The sequence below is a fragment of the Acanthochromis polyacanthus genome, chromosome 16, assembly GCF_021347895.1.
Source record: "Acanthochromis polyacanthus isolate Apoly-LR-REF ecotype Palm Island chromosome 16, KAUST_Apoly_ChrSc, whole genome shotgun sequence".
In the NCBI taxonomy this organism is placed as follows: Eukaryota; Metazoa; Chordata; class Actinopteri; family Pomacentridae; genus Acanthochromis; species Acanthochromis polyacanthus.
The window spans coordinates 19,461,671-19,477,826 of NC_067128.1; the positions used below are offsets into that span (position 1 = coordinate 19,461,671).

General features: G+C 40.2%; 1 protein-coding gene and 1 long non-coding RNA gene across 3 annotated transcripts; both read left to right on the plus strand.

Moving 5' to 3' along the window:
- Positions 1-40: 40 nt before the first annotated feature.
- LOC127530275 (uncharacterized) lies at positions 41-2,500 on the plus strand. The gene is made up of 4 exons (XR_007936736.1): positions 41-1,157; positions 1,299-1,407; positions 1,534-1,592; positions 1,977-2,500. It is a non-coding gene; the product is annotated as an uncharacterized LOC127530275 (long non-coding RNA).
- Positions 2,501-5,892: 3,392 nt separating this feature from the next.
- On the plus strand, positions 5,893-15,073 carry pbk (PDZ binding kinase). Of its 2 annotated transcripts, none has more exons than XM_051936633.1 (7): positions 5,893-5,980; positions 6,433-6,597; positions 8,801-8,940; positions 10,858-11,027; positions 11,287-11,416; positions 13,465-13,653; positions 14,382-15,073. In XM_051936633.1, exons 1-7 carry the CDS (start codon positions 5,925-5,927, stop codon positions 14,615-14,617), a joined length of 1,086 nt encoding a protein of 361 aa, XP_051792593.1. In that variant the 5' UTR covers positions 5,893-5,924; the 3' UTR covers positions 14,618-15,073. The 2 variants fall into 2 exon arrangements, with proteins under 2 accessions (XP_051792593.1, XP_051792594.1); XM_051936634.1 differs by having other exon boundaries at positions 14,385-15,073.
- Positions 15,074-16,156: the final 1,083 nt, after the last annotated feature.

Here is a 16,156-nt window from a genome sequence, read left to right on the forward strand (position 1 = left end):
CTTCTCTTTCTCAAAAACTCTTCTTTTTCTAAAAAACAAAACAAAAAAAAACTCTTCTTTTTCTCCCTTCCCCCCTCTCTCCTATCTACTCCCCCTCCTCCCCCTCTCACCCTTCTTTTTCTCCCCTCCCTTGGAGTTGCAGGATATCGGAGGACTCTTCTTCCCCTCCAAGTTTTTCTGTTGAGGGACCTCCTGACAAACATACAGAATGCTGACAAACATGCAGGAGGTCCTCTCTTAGCATTTTTTTCTAACCAGTGTGTGAGTTTCTCTCCTCAGATGCCTCCTGCCTTACCTAAGAGGGCTGCTGGACTTCCTGCCAGCCAACCTCCAGGTAAGAAGGTTCACAAACCTTTCATTTCATTAAATTTACCCCGTTTTGTTTTAAACATTTTAGCTACGTGTGATTTTCTGGATGTGATCTGGTCAGTTTTTATTTGAATGAATCTCTTGTGATTATGTCTGATCAGATCTATTCCAACTTTATTTGGATGAATTTTCTTCGACTGTATTTTGTGTGATTCTGTCTGAGCTCGGTTCTTGTCGGTGGGACTCTTGTCAGGGTGCCCGTCAGAGGTGTGGGCGGATCTGGGGGGCATTGTGGGAAACCTCCTGTGGTGCCCCCCCTCACAGTGAAGCTCCGCTCTGTCAGAAGGTGAACAGGATGCAGACGGCATGTCACAGAGAAGCAACATGTGCGTCTGTATCCCACCCTGGACCCACAGTGGAGTCCACAGTGACAAGATCACAGTTCAGGAGAGTCACACTGGGATTAAAAGGGGTGGTTAAATGTGTTATTTAAGATAGTAAGTGTAGTGTGAGGGTGAAAGTCTCGCTGCCAGAGGGAAGTTTCCAGGAGAGGTACGTAAGGATCCCTGTGAATGCTGCTGCATGAAACGGTGAGTTTTGGATTTTGACTTTGCATTCATATATCTAATATTTTTGAAATCTCAACAATAACACACGTCGACAAGATTCTGCCGCGTTTTTCTTTTTGATTTCTTTCAGACTGATGATCTCGGGACCCAAGACCAAGACAAGGACGACCCCAAAGACGATTTGAAGACGAGTGACCGAGCCCCAACAGAGATGAAGCCAGAGACGATGACCGCCCTGTGAGGAGAAGAAACTTTATTGAGATTTTACCGGATGCACTGGTAATTTAAATGTGAAAAGAAAGAATGAGCCAACAGACACTGCAGGGATTTAGTATGTAGCACATCACAGTCTGACAAAATGTAGTGATGTCAGAATCAATTGAAAAATACATCTGTATCTCTCTCTCTTTTTTTTTAAAGAATTGGTGCTTCAACGACATCAAGCAGATTCAGACAGGATGGACCAGAGATGACGGGAGGCAGATCCAGGACCATTGCATGACTCGTGAGACCATGCAATTAACACAAGGTAAGTTTATCAAATAGACTGGCTAATTAGAAACTTAATGTTAATATGAGTATGTGAAGTCATTTAGCTCAGATGTAATTATTTGTCTGAGTCAATTAAAGTTTTCTCTCTTTTTGCTGTCTTTAGAGCCATCTCTCCAAGACCCCCGATCTTATGAAAGATCAGATCAATAACCAAATGAAAAGGTGACTTTGAACACTAAAATGCACCATCTCTGCAGTTCACCTTTGTAATGTCTCTAAGTTCTGTTAGTTGTTCATCTCCCACCTGCCTCTCCCTCAGAATTTCTATCTGAATTTTCAGAGTTCTTCACTAATTTAGTCTTAGTACAGACAGAGTCATTATAACAGGTGACTTAAATATCCATGCAGATGCTGTGAATGACAGCTTTAACTGCATTTAGCTCATTGTTACACTCAGTTTTTTCTCAAAATGTTCATTTTCCAACCCAGGCTGCTGGAGGATTTCACATGATGTATTCCTCTCTCCTCTCTCCTCTCCTCTTTATGTCTTCAAACAATTAGACGCCACCTTTGTATGTCACTGACTTTGTGTTTTGTCCTCTGCAGGTTTCTCTGGATCTGGAGCTGCATGTTTCTGATCTGCTGTTGTCGGCCTCAGCGACCTCCAAAGTCTTCATGTTCTCTCCTTCCTCTCTACCCTCAACCCCACCAGAAGGTTTTTAAAACTTCCCAACAACAGGAAGTTTTTTTCCTTCACACTGGGACCACATGGTTGATCTGATCAACTGCAAAAAGAGAGATCCTCAAATAAAAAACAAAGGAACACAACAGAACTGTTTGTTTTAAAGTGTAACATAATGCACCCTTCCTTTTATACTTATTTTTGGAGAGCATGTGTTATGGTTCTCAAACTAAATTAGTTTAAAAAATGTGCTTTCAAACCACTGGTTTCTCACAAACACCTGGACTCCATCTTAAAACTGCACAGTATTTGAACATACTGCTGGTTGAGTGTTTACTTGGAGTAAATACACTAACATTAACAGATTGTATCTGAAATTCAGTCATAATGTGCACCAACTAGTGTCTGTTGCGGTTGACAATAAAGTAGCTATTCTGTTCTATTCTGATTAATCCCTGCTCATGCTGCATCCTTGTCCTAGATTACAGGATGCATTCAGTCCCTGGATGTGTTCCAGGCAGAAAAGTTAGATTTGGTTACAATAGGAGGAGCAGTTTAAGTGTTTCGGTCTTGTAGATTGTTCCAGAATGAAAAGTGCAGATTTGAAATCCTCAGTGTGTGTGTGGTCAGTAATTAGAGATGCTCCAACCTGAGCTGTGCAACATAACCAACTATTATGCATTGTTGCCTGTTTTGGTTCTCCCTTGTGTCGTATGCTGTTCACTGCAATTCAACAGTTTCATTTATCAGACGCTTTTATCCAAAGCAGCGCATCTGAAGTAGATACAACACACAGTTGATGAACCTGAACACATCATCAGTGATGCTTCCTGGACTGTTTCGGCTCTTTCAACATCACACTCCATCACCCAGGACACCCAGGCAGAGTAGATCAGGTTGTGTCTAGGGGTCGCAGCGCCCCCAACAGGTAACTAGTACATAACACATCGACTTAAAGGGGAACTTCGTTTTTTTCAACCTGGGGTCTGTTTTCATATATCATTTCATACATGTGAGTGATGGAGAAATGAATTTTTGACACAGCTCCAGTATTTAGCCAGGCAGGCAACTTAGCAGCTCAGCTAGCGAAAAGTATGGGGCAACTTGCCCCCCCCGCATCAAAGTCCGCCCTAACGTGCTTTTTTCCCCACACTGACCGGCTCGGATAGTCTCAATGAGTGTCCCACAACATACTAGAGATGAGAAGTGAACGAAAACCTCAACATTACCTGGCGATCGCTCTTTGTTGTGGTCTGTATCCAAATCTCAGGACGCTAGAAAGCAAATCTCATTAAAGTTTCCCTTTAATGTCTGCCAAAGTCCAGATACTAATGTGCCTCAAATCTGACACGTGTTAGATTCATGTTTGAAACAATAATGCTCAGTTTGCACTGAATGTAATTCTGGGATTTTGCAGAAACATTCTTACACCTCATTCAGTCCTGTTTTCTGCCCACACCTGCTGGTTATCAGACTATTTCCTCTGACTTTAATAAACACCTGCAGCATCACACGTAGCAGCAAAAACCATCAGTTCTCTATGTGCATTTACACACGTGTCTAGGCAATGGTGACTTCTTTAGTGAAAGTGAGATGGAAGCTTCATGAAGCAGTGAACCACTTTGACAGAAGAGTGACATCTGCTGGCTCTGTGTCAGAACAGCATCTAAGTGGAAAAAACTTCTCCACAGTCAGAGGTGTTTGAAAGATCGAAAACAGAATGAACAAGAGTGGCGCGAAGAAAGCAAGAATTAAAAAGAGGAACGCTCTGGAAACACATGCAGCCAAATGTGCTGTCACTGTGGACTTTTTCACTAAAACGAGCTCGTGGTTTGAAACGACAAATGAGGACAATGAAACGGTACAACAAGATGTTGAGCTTTGCTTTCAAACCACCGTTCAAATTAATTATGAAGTCAGTGAATTGTGTTGCCTTGTGGCATATCTCATAATATTATATCATTTAAATAAAAATATGATGCCAGGCCACATAACTGGGAAACTTTGTCTTGTAGCCCCTCAGAGTAAAGAAATCCAGCACCAAGCAGCAGCCATGAGTCCAGAATGGTTCATTGAATCAAGATGAATGATATGAATATCCCTCCATTCTCTATACACCGCTTTATCCTCACTAGGGTCGCGGGGGGTGCTGGAGCCTATCCCAGCTGACTCGGGCGAAGGCAGGGGACACCCTGGACAGGTAGTCAGTCTGTCGCAGGGCTACATATACAGACGAACAATTTAGAGTAATCAATTAACCTCAGCATATTTTTGGACTGTGGGAGGAAGCTGGAGTACCTGGAGAAAACCCACGCATGCACAGGGAGAACATGGAAACTCCATGTAGGAAGATCCCAGGCCCACCCCGGGATTCAAACTGGGATCTTCTTGCTGCAAGGCAAAAGTGCTAACCACTACACCACTGTGCAGCCCTGATATGAATATGCATTTTTAAAATGTGATTTATTGTCAGAAGCAGAGCCAGGGGAATCAAAATAGCAGTTTCTCACTTCTTTGAACAAGTTGTAAATGCTTTGGTACATCCATGCAAATGATTATGTACAATTCTCTGCTGTTTCGTACATGATCAGTTGCTTATGTCATGTTGATCAAAATGTACAATAGGTCTCTGTTGAATAATCTCAATCTCCACAACATTTGGGCATTAATTCATCGCATAAGTCTTAACATGTAAAATGATTTAACAAGTTGTCATAATAGGGCCGCACAGTAGAGTAGTGGTTAGCACTTTTACCTTGCAGCAAGAAGATCTCTGGTTCAAATCCTGGGGTGGGCCTGGGATCTTTCTGCATGGAGTTTGCATGTTCTCCCTGTGCATGTGTGGGTTTTCTCTGGGCACTCCGGCTTCCTCCCACAGTCCATAAATATGCTGAGGTTGATTGGTTATTCTAAATTGCCTGTAGGTGTGAGTGTGATTGTAGCCCTGCAACAGATTGGCTCCAGCAACCCTCGTGAGGACAATGTGGTATATAGATAATGGATGGATGGAAGTTGTCATAATATGTCAGTGATATTTCTATACATTTTCATTCGATGTTTTTTTTCTAAATCTGTCCTGAATTTGTAAATTGTTCCAAGGTAAATCTTGAATTTCTCCATGAGGAAATGTGTGAAGAATTCGGATTTTCTAAAATCTCTCAAAGACGCAAGAGAAGATATTTGTGATGTGGATGAGTATTTGTGTCCCAACAGACAGGAACGTTAGGAGATGTAAGAAGACAGCATTGTAATTCCTACAACACTGCATGTACAGTTTTCCCTGAAGATTGTCCTATATTCATATTTCTACTTTTGTTTTTCTTTTTGCTATGCAGGGCTGTATTCCTTTCTGTATCACAATAACGTGGTCTGTCAACAAAATATAATACAAACAGTAAAAGCCTAAATGTGAATCTTGTCCAGTCTCTTGCAATCAATCTCCCACATACACTAAGGTGTAACTTACAATTTACAATAACTGGCATCAAAACTTTACCCATAGTTTATATCAGAACATCCCTCCACAGTACACTGTTACAATGACAACATGACTAAGCAATTTGACTGTTTTATCCACACACAATGACTTGTCATTCTGATGACACTGACATGTTCATTGACACAGATATTTACTCTTGAGAGATGAACTAAGGATTTTGAGCAAGAGACTGGCTTTTGCAGTTAATCCACGGTGTTTTGCTATTTGTACGAATTGTTTTGAGAAATACACTCACTGTTTTGCTAATGTCGATGATGATTCGAGAAATGTAGGCTATCAAAGCGATTGAGAAAAACTGTAAATAACGCAAACGACTTGCGCTCTGTTTGTCCCTCCGCGGCCACCGTACCGACTGAGCTGGTTGTCATTTTGAATGTTCGGCGCCGTTTCGCTGCAGCGGTTTTGTTGTTACAGAGGAGAGAAGTTCAGGTAATGTTACTTCTGTTGGGTGAATGACTAAGTCTCATATCTTAAAGCAATGCGAAACACTTTCAACTGGACTGGCGCCACAATAATCTCAGTAACTCACCGAAAGAAGCTAACTTTACAGTTATTGTATTGATGCTAGTTTGGTTTTTGCCGTTAAGACTGTTGACTAAACGTTCATTACATCATGTAAAATAGTTCACTAATAAATTTTCTAAAAGTTAATTCTGCTTTTGCTCTAATTGGTACCAACTTTGAAGCTGCCAAACATTGACATAATACTTCACGTTTAGTCATGTTGCACACCACTTACTCCTATAAGACATAATGCTTTAAGTCATACTGTAGTAGAAGCTCGTTAGGCTCTTTTTTAATTTGTCAAGTCAACAGTACTAATCAGTAAGGACAAATGTTTTTCTACAGTAGGCATATTGACATCTGTTCTTCTTTGACAGAATGACCTCCACTATCGCATCCAGCGTCGAAGACTCATTTAAAACCCCGAAAACTGTAAGACCGAGGAGCCGAAACAGCGGCGGTACCCCCATCACCATCCCTGCCTCACCTTTCATGAAGAAGCTGGGATGTGGGACTGGAGTCAATGTTTACCTCCTGAACAGGTTAGTCACAGTCAGTCAGTTATCGGTGAAATATTTTTAGACTTAGCCTTCATCGCATTTTTCTACGTCCTCCGCTTCAACTTCAGCTTTATTGTCATTCAGCAGAACACAGTTAAAGGAAATGACGTTTCTCACATTCATTCACAGTGCAGAGATAAAAGTAATTCTATGAAAAGTTAAGAATAAATATGAAGTAAAATAAATGTAAGATAAATGTAAAAAAAGAAAAAAACCTAAACTAAATAAAAAAACACAAGCATACATCAGGTCTGTGTGTGTTGGTTACACACTGGTATGTCAGATTCATTCATGCTTTTTTCATTGGTAAATGTACATAACAGGCCTAATCGAGCCTGAAATGTCTAACAGCACAGATCAGCCTTCAAAAAGGTTACAATTTTGTGTTTCATACAAAAAATATAGTGGGAATGTGATGGCAGATTTTTATTTTTTCTAAATTGGAGGAAAAAGACTCAACTGTAGAATGTTAACTATGCCAGTGAAGATCATCAGCATTAATGTAGTTAATGGATTAATGAGTTAGTCAGAAAACATACAGGGAAACAAAACACAAAATAAAGGCTAAACAAGGCTGGCTTTATTGGGTGTCGTTTTCTCATTGTAAAGTGAATGTCCTTTGCCTTTGGGCTGGTATTAGATACACACGTGGACAAAATTGTTGGTACCCCTCAGTTAAAGAAGGAAAAACCCACAATTCTCACTGAAATCACTTGAAACTCACAAAAGTAACAATAAATAAAAATTTATTGAAAATTAAATAATCAAAATCAGCCATCACTTTTGAATTGCTGATTAACATAATTATTTAAAAAAAACAAACTAATGAAATAGGGCTGGACAAAAATGATGGTACCCATAACTTAATATTTTGTTGCACAACCTTTTGAGGCAATCACTGCAATTAAACAATTTCTGTATTTGTCAATGAGCGTTCTGCAGCTGTCAACAGGTATTTTGGCCCACTCCTCATGAGCAAACAGCTCCAGTTGTCTCAGGTTTGATGGGTGTCTTCTCCAAATGGCATGTTTCAGCTCCTTCCACATATGTTCAATGGGATTCAGATCTGGGCTCATAGAAGGCCACTTTAGAATAGTCCAACGCTTTTCTCTCAGCCATTCTTGGGTGTTTTTGGCTGTGTGTTTTGGATCGTTGTCCTGTTGGAAGACCCATGACCTGCGACTGAGACCAAGCTTTCTGACACTAGGCAGCACATTTCTCTCCAGAATGCCTTGATAGTCTTCAGATTTCATGGTACCTTGCACACTTTCAAGACACCCTGTGCCAGATGCAGCAAAGCAGCCCCAAAACATTACTGAGCCTCCTCCATGTTTCACCGTAGGGACAGTGTTCTTTTCTTCGTATGCTTGGTTTTTGAGTCTATGAACATAGAGTTGATGTGCCTTACCAAAAAGCTCCAGTTTGGTCTCATCTGTCCAAAGGACATTCTCCCAGAAGCTTTGTGGCTTGTCAACATGCATTTTTGCAAATTCCAGTCTGGCTTTTTTGTGAGTTTTTTTCAGCAGTGGTGTCCTCCTTGGTCGTCTCCCATGAAGTCCACTTTGGCTCAAACAACGACGAATGGTGCGATCTGACACTGATGTACCTTGGCCTTGGAGTTCACCTTTAATTTCTTTGGAGGTTGCTCTGGGCTCTTTGGATACAATTCCAACGATCCGTCTCTTCAATTTGTCATCAATTTTCCTCTTGCGGCCACGTCCAGGGAGGTTGGCTACTGTCCCGTGGGTCTTGAACTTCTGAATAATATGAGCCACTGTTGTCACAGGAACTTCAAGCTGTTTAGAGATGGTCTTATAGCCTTTACCTTTGAGATGTTTGTCTATAATTTTTTTTCGGATGTCCTGGGACAATTCTCTCCTTCGCTTTCTGTTGTCCATGTTCAGTGTGGTACACACCTTTTCACCAAACAGCAGGGTGACTACTTGTCTCCCTTTAAATAGGTAGACTGACTGATTATGAGTTTGGAAACACCTGTGATGTCAATTAAATGACACACCTGATATACCTTGGTATACCTTTGAAAATCCATCTACAATTTGTTTAAAAGTGCTATATTTTTTTTCAAGCTGCAGCATATGCTGATTTTGATGTTTGTTTGTGTGTGCCTGTATTAGTAATAATGCAACGCACCTTGACACGGGGTTATTGATCAATTTCATCCTAGGATGGAAAAGCTGAATGCGTCACCTTGGGCTGTTAAGAAGATCAACAGTAAATGTGCAGCCAAACAGGTGGCTGTTTACCAGCAGCGCCTCAATGAGGAGGCGGAAGTCCTGAAGGGAATCAATCACCCAAACATTGTTGGTAAGACGAGACTCCATATGATGAAGTTCTTTCTCTACCCTTTTACACTGGGAAGTTATTACTTAGCAAAAAAGGAAACATGGAAATGTGGAGCAAGAAGGACAATCAGGAGAATGTTTAATGAAGCTAGCTAAAAATCTGCCATTTTGAATAAATGAGCTGGTGGTCAGCTGGTTCTGCAAACACTTGGATTACCGTCAGCTATGATTTTCAATTAGATGTGACGCTGTCCGGACCGTGAGTAGCGACAGTAAAAGTGATATTTTGCCAGATTAAATGGAAACAATATGTTGCTATCAGAAGACAAGAATCAGATGTAGAAACTCCTGAAATCATTTCTGTTTGTTAAAGTAAGGCCAAGACATGAACAGGTGTGGGATATATTAAGGTTCTTTAGTGTAAAACTAAGTGACGTCTGATTCCAAGATAGAAATGACCCAAGAGAAGAAGAGAAAAGTAACCAGTGCCTGATGAAGTCTGTCTGACTGAAATGTTGCATTTCTAATGTTAAGTGTTGTAATATTTCACAGTACCTGAGCTGCAGTTATGAAATAAGAATGTAAAAGCATCAACACTTAAACATCCTGTAGAGAATGGAATAATCTGAAATCAAATAAATTGTGTCTTATTATCTGTATGTATTCATTTATTGATAAACTCTCCCTCTATTTATAAGAAGCTGTATTTTAAAACCAAATGACACGTTAAACCTGCAACAATAAATCTAAAAACAGTCACTCAATTGAACATGAGACCTTCAGGCAGTTTATGTAGAGAGCTTAACTAATTTTGGCCTTGTGCTGCAGGCCCCTAGCCTAGCCCTGCTAGACCCATGTTCTGAAGGCACAAGGGTCTAGGACCGCTTGACAGGGAGGGAGGCGGGCTAAAAGGTTGTCTTTCAAATCACTCTGCAGCAATTGGGTAGGTATACAACCAATCAGCGCAACGAATAGGCTGACGTAGTTCCTCGAGCGCCGGCGGATTGTGGCTAAGTCCCATTAGCTTCCCAACCAGCGGAGCCAACTGGTATATTAAGGATTTGCCATATCCCGTCGGCATAAGTCCAAATACGTCTTTCTTCTCAATGAAGCACTTCAGTGCCGTCCTTTGTATATCTTTCAAGTTGAATTTTAGCTTCAAATCTTTAAGGGCTGTGGCCAAAGCTGAGTCGAAAGATAACTGTTTATTGTGCGCCGGTTGTTTATGTCAGAATCGTCGCGCCTCTGTCGTAAATTAGTTATGCCCGCCTTCTGACTCTACACTTCATGGTGATTGGTCCGGCCAGTTTTAGGAGCATCCAGCCTCGAGCCTTATGGAGGGTAACTAGACCCACCCTGGCAGAGAATTATATTCGTTGCTGTGGGTTGTCTAGCGCGGCTAGGCTAGCAGGCTCCTGAAGTCACCTTAAATATTATTTTTCCATGTCAAAATAGTATTATATTAAACTGTAAATTCCAGACTTAAATGTCCAAGAAAAGGTTAACTAGAGCAACAAGTCGATGCTTTATTTTAGGTACGCACCGTAGACTGATTGTTGTCAAAGGCATCCCAACATTTCACGTCTCATTACAGCAGGTAGTATAGTAACATAGTTGTATTTGACATTTTACTGGATCCCACAGTTCACTATCAACTTGTTTTTATTTTTTCATATGTTTCATCGGTTTTAAAACGCACAGAACAAAAAGTGGGCAAATTTGCAATTTAGATAAATTTGACAGCAAACGGCAAACTTCAAAGCAAGGGCTATTTTGTACGTTTTTGACATTCCTCACCAAGACGCATCTCATGTTGGCTGTTGTTATAAAATGTGACTTATTTCACATTGATTCCATTACATTCTGCCAAGGTCAATCAGCTTGTGATGCTGCGTTACATTTCTGGTGGTAATTCTGTGTTTCTTGCTTCAACATTAAGGTTTCCGTGCCTTTGCCACGGCTAAAGACGGCTCCAAATGTCTGGCCATGGAGTACGGAGGAGAGCAATCCCTCAATGATGTGATAGAGAAGAGGAAGAAGGACAGTCTGAAGGCTTTCCCTGCCGCCAACATAGAGAAAGTGGCGCTGCATGTGGCCCGCGGCCTGCAGGTGATTCATCTACCTGCTGCCAACGCATAGATTACATTGAATTAACGTCACACGTGTCGCTCCATGTATTGAAATTGTTGCTCAGCTTAAATTCAACTTTTAGTTTTAACTTCTTGACTTACAGATCAACGTATTTTGGTTTTTTTCCCCAAAACATTTTCGTCTTCTGTCAGCATCTGCCATCTTCAAATTTGATTTAACAACATCAACACAAACGACTGTTGACGGGTGGGAATGCTGTGTTTGTTTGTCTTTACAGTATCTGCACAATGAGAAGAAGCTGCTGCACGGCGACATGAAGTCATGCAATGTGGTCATCAAAGGCAACTTTGAGACGGTGAAAATCTGTGATGTCGGTGTTTCTCTGCAGCTGGACGAGAACATGAGAGGTGAGCTTGGTTTTTCAGTAATGAAAACAAGCGCTTAGCTTTGAGGTGGATATGCTTACAGCGCTGTATGACGATGGGAAAAGTCTGTCACAATGCTCACTGCATTCAGGACTTCAAACACATCAGTAAGAAGACACCAAAGCAGCAGCCTAAATTGATTAAAACAAATCTATATAGAACTTAATCAGTTCAAAGTTTGCTTGAAAATGGCATCTTAGACAGCCGTCACAGGGATCTATTGCTTAGTTAAAATGTTAAAAACTGCAAAAACTTTGTATATTTACATGCAGGTTGCACTTCCTATAATGCAGTTTGCAGTCATCCCTTTGCATCTTAATCTTTTTTTTTCACTGTTCTGTGTTACTAGAGGGTGGGCCATAGGTTTCCATACATAGGAGGAATAAACATTTTATACTGGATAACCATTTTTATTTCTATAATGTGCTCTGTATGATTACCATTGTTTCGAAAACGCGTTACTACGTGTTTTCCACTGTTGATGAACTTGCATTAGCACAGTTGAAGTTATGCTTGTACTGGCATTGGTGATACGTTCCTTGAGATGATTTGTGTCTTGTATCTTCACCTGATACACCATGACCTTCAAGTGCCCCCAAAGGTACCATCAAATGCATCCTCTAGGGTATCTGAAACATCAAATTTACATCATACATTTTCCTATGTATGGAAACTTATGGCCCGCCCTGTAGATACCTTTTTATACAGAGTTGAAGGATTTATGAGCTGTGTTTGCTGCTTTTGCGTATTGAATTTTATCATATGAGTTGGCATGCAGATCTGTGTGCCCTGGAAGATGTTTTTATGTAAATGCTTGACAGTTTTTTAATGTTTTGGAGAATGCAATCTGGCGCCAAAAAGCTGACAAGTTATGGAATAACTTCCAAGGTGCTTCTCCCTCGTTACAAATATTTGTCCTCGTTTGTTTTCTACACTAGCTTCATTCCTAGATAAAATATCAGTGCCTTTCCCAGTAGGATAAAGAACATTTTTGTGATTTTTTTTAAAACAAAATTGATGCCTTTCAGAGCATTATAAATTAAAATACAATATGAATAGTATGTAGACTTAATCATTATCTGATTAATTTAACACCCCACAGCTCTCACTACAATCCTCCCTCCTTTTAAACATTTTAATCCATCTGTCAGTCTTGGAATAAGTAGATAACAATACTATAGTATTTATCAGCTGCATTTAAAGTAGCTCTGCCTTTTGTACATTTTAAAATATAAAATACTGTTTATGTTATGGTTTGGCTGAATACTTGGTTATATACGGGGAGATGTGCATACATACTGCCCAGTATACCAGCTCATCAACATTTCAAAATCTATATTTAATCAATAGTGTATTTCAGTCCATTGTTTTCTTTCTGGAATTAGTTTAGCGTTCAGAGATTATTGTGCTTCAATATAGAGTCCCATCACACCCATATGTTGTCTGGACTCGTCCCACAAAGGCTGCTGCTGGAAAGCAAGTGTTTCAAAGTTTGATTTTGTGCATTCGCACATGGACAGGCCTCAGACTCAAGTGTCTTTAATCGACTTTGTCTGCTGATTTCAGATCACTTCATCCATTTATCAAATGAGGTGTGGTCCCTTTTTATTGAAAGTCATCAGTAAACTGATGGATTTGCCGGTTCAGACTGTGTGGGTGTGTTTGTGTACACAAGTGGCATGAATCATGGATTAAAGTACAAAATTGGCAGAAACGTTTGGGTGGAAACGACTGTTTACAGCATATTGATTGACTTTGTTTTTCTGCCCAGACAGAAACATAAATTCTTCTCATATATACATATTATCAGCCTGTAGGGGTCTCTCCCATTTCCCATGGATTTGATTGTAACTAATTGCAAACTGCTGGATTTTCCTTTGTGGTTTCAAAGATCGCAAGCATTGTATGTAAAGGTAATGTCATTTTAGTGTGACGTCATTGGCTCAATCCAGACAAATTGAAGGTTTTGTCGTTAAATAGTCATCAATTCCAAATAGAGCTTGATTAAAAACGTTTCTCTGTGTCCTCAGTGTCTGATCCAAATGCAGAATACATCGGCACGGAGCCGTGGAACCCGAAGGAAACTTTTGAGGAGGGAGGGGAGATCACGGACAAGGCCGACATCTTCGCCTACGGCCTGACTCTGTGGGAGATGATGACACTGGCCATGCCTCATCTGGAGATGCTGGAGAAGGATGATGATGATGATGAGGGTGAAGGTGAAATACTCCTCTGTGGAGAGCACAAGCATCCACACATAATACATTTGTTTGTCATGAGCAGTAAAACCAGCAGTTGTTTCATCAAGACAAAAAAAAAAAAGCTAACATTTCTCAGTTTGGACATATCAAATGCAAGAAATTGGTGCTTCTTTCTTTGTCTTATGTGATTGTAAATTTAGTATTGTTGTTTTTTGCTCCTTTGTTGGGTAAAATAAGAACTTTATAAAACATTCCCTTGACTTACTGAATGACAAAAATGGCAAAAATAAGTACAACTATTTTTTGTTTTGTTGCTAAGTCACTGTGAATCTAAACATTTGTTCAACATCTGAAACAGGATAAATCAAATCCAGTGGGAGAGAAATCTTCACGCAGCATCTCATTTAGCCACCTGTACTGTACAAACTAAAGCTGAAGCTTGATGTATAATTAAAGAATTCTAGAAATGTGACTTCAGCGATGTCACAGCAACTGTGATTGGTTTGCTTGTTGGTGGTTTATTGTATGAACATGGTATGTTGATTTGCATAAAGTCAATGCTACTGTGAAACACAATGGAAGGTGCAGGAGGCTGTGATTGTATCTAGCTCACTTGTACTGAAGGCTTAATAGCCTGTGTTCTGCCGGTTTCTGCAAACTTATTTTTGTCCTTTTTCTGTTCAAAGTTTTGGAGTCACCTCTTACAAAAATCATCAAATCTTGCTCTGTAAACTCTTGTGTTTCAGAAGACTCTTCTATGGAAGAGAGCTTCGATGAGGACGCCTACTATAAGCGGTTGGGAACAAGGCCGCCTCTGGACACCGAGGCTCTGGGCGGCTCATACCGGAGGATGGTGGAGCTCTTCTATCTCTGCACAGAGGAAGACCCCAAAAAGAGACCATCAGCTGCTCAGATAGTCCAGGCTTTAGAGAGCAACGCCCAGCTGGACAAAACACCCTGTGAGGTGATTGTTATTGACTAATTTACACAACTAGTAATCATTTCCACGTTAAAGCTGCAGGTTAAGAATGTTGTGGTGCATTTAGGGTCCCGTCTGTCATGAATTTGTTAAATGGGATCATAGATATTTGTTTCCTTCAGGGATAAAACTTGAAGGCTACACAATAACCTGTTTTCACTGACAGTCTTTTGCAATAATTTAAAAACTAAAATGCTGACCTTCATTAAATGTTGAGTCATCAACCGTCAGTTAATATTTAAATATTGCTCTGTATGTTGTCTTTTCTATCTTGCACTGTCTACCTTTAGTTTGACAGTTTTCACCTTCATTACCTGTTACTTTACGTCTTTTTCACTACTGTAAACTGAAACAATTCTTGCTTTCATCAAATTAGACTGAAAGCCCAGAACACTGCTTTTATACGTTTGTGTTTTTCTACTGTATCAATGTCAAAAGTATAAATGGATGTTATCTTCAGTAATGCGTCTTTTATTTGAACTTCTCAATGACGTAGATGGGAGTTTCCGAGATTCCGAGCACTTCTAATATCACAAAACTTGACTCATCTACACTCCCAAAACATCTACGCGAAGTATCTGCTGATGCAGACGAAAGTTAAAAGCAGCACAAGCAAGGATAGTGGGAGGAGATTATGTCTCAAACAGAAGTTTGCAAGGCGAAGTGAATTACATCCTGAGTACAATGGTATGAAGAAACCAGAGGATGAAACAGAAATACACTTCCTTGTTGTTCTGGCAGTGCGTTTTTCGTCATTATCTTGCTGCACGATGAAGGATCTCGCAATCAGTTTGGTTACATCTTTCTTTAAATTGGAAGACAAAATGTTTCTGTAGACATCTGAGTTTATTTTGCTGCTGCCATCATCAGTGAAGATGAATGAGCCTATCCCAGCCCAGCCTTCCTATTCCTCTTGCTAATGAGATCTTTGCATCTTCTGGTGTAGCCTCTGTACTTTTGTCTATGAAGTTTACTGCCAACAGGAGGTTGTTTCTGAACGCTAACAGTTCTGGGTCCTTCTTTACAGCTCTCACAATGTTTCTGTCATCAACTGCTGCTCTACATCAAACTTGTCAACCCCTCAATTATCCATTTTAAATTGAAACATTAAAATATTCCATTACAAGTGAAAGGCCTGCATGAAAATGCTGACTATTAGCAGCAAAATGCAGTTAAAGTATCAAAGTAAAAGTGCTGGTTTAGTCCTCACTGATATGTGATCATAAATGATGTCATTACTTGATGAATGTAGCAGAGTAGAAAGTACTATATTTCCCTCGACATGTGTTGAAGTGAAACTACACTCAACAAAAATATAAATGCAACACTTTTGTTTTTGCTCCCATTTTTTATGAGATGAACTCAAAGATCTAAAACTTTTTCCACGTACACAATGTCACCATTTCTCTCAAATATTGTTCACAAATCTGTCTAAATCTGTGATAGTGAGCACTTCTCCTTTGCTTAGATAATCCATCCCACCTCACAGGTGTGCCATATCAAGATGCTGATTAGACACCATGATTAGTGCACAGGTGTGCC

Excerpts from the sequence above, each read along its gene's own strand:
- pbk (XM_051936633.1), top strand. The coding sequence starts at position 5,925 with ATGTTCGGCGCCGTTTCGCTGCAGCGGTTTTGTTGTTACAGAGGAGAG. Across the intron at positions 11,028-11,286 it reads ATGTGGCCCGCGGCCTGCAG|TATCTGCACAATGAGAAGAA; the intron begins GTGATTCATCTA and ends TTGTCTTTACAG. Across the intron at positions 13,654-14,381 it reads TGATGATGATGAGGGTGAAG|AAGACTCTTCTATGGAAGAG; the intron begins GTGAAATACTCC and ends CTTGTGTTTCAG.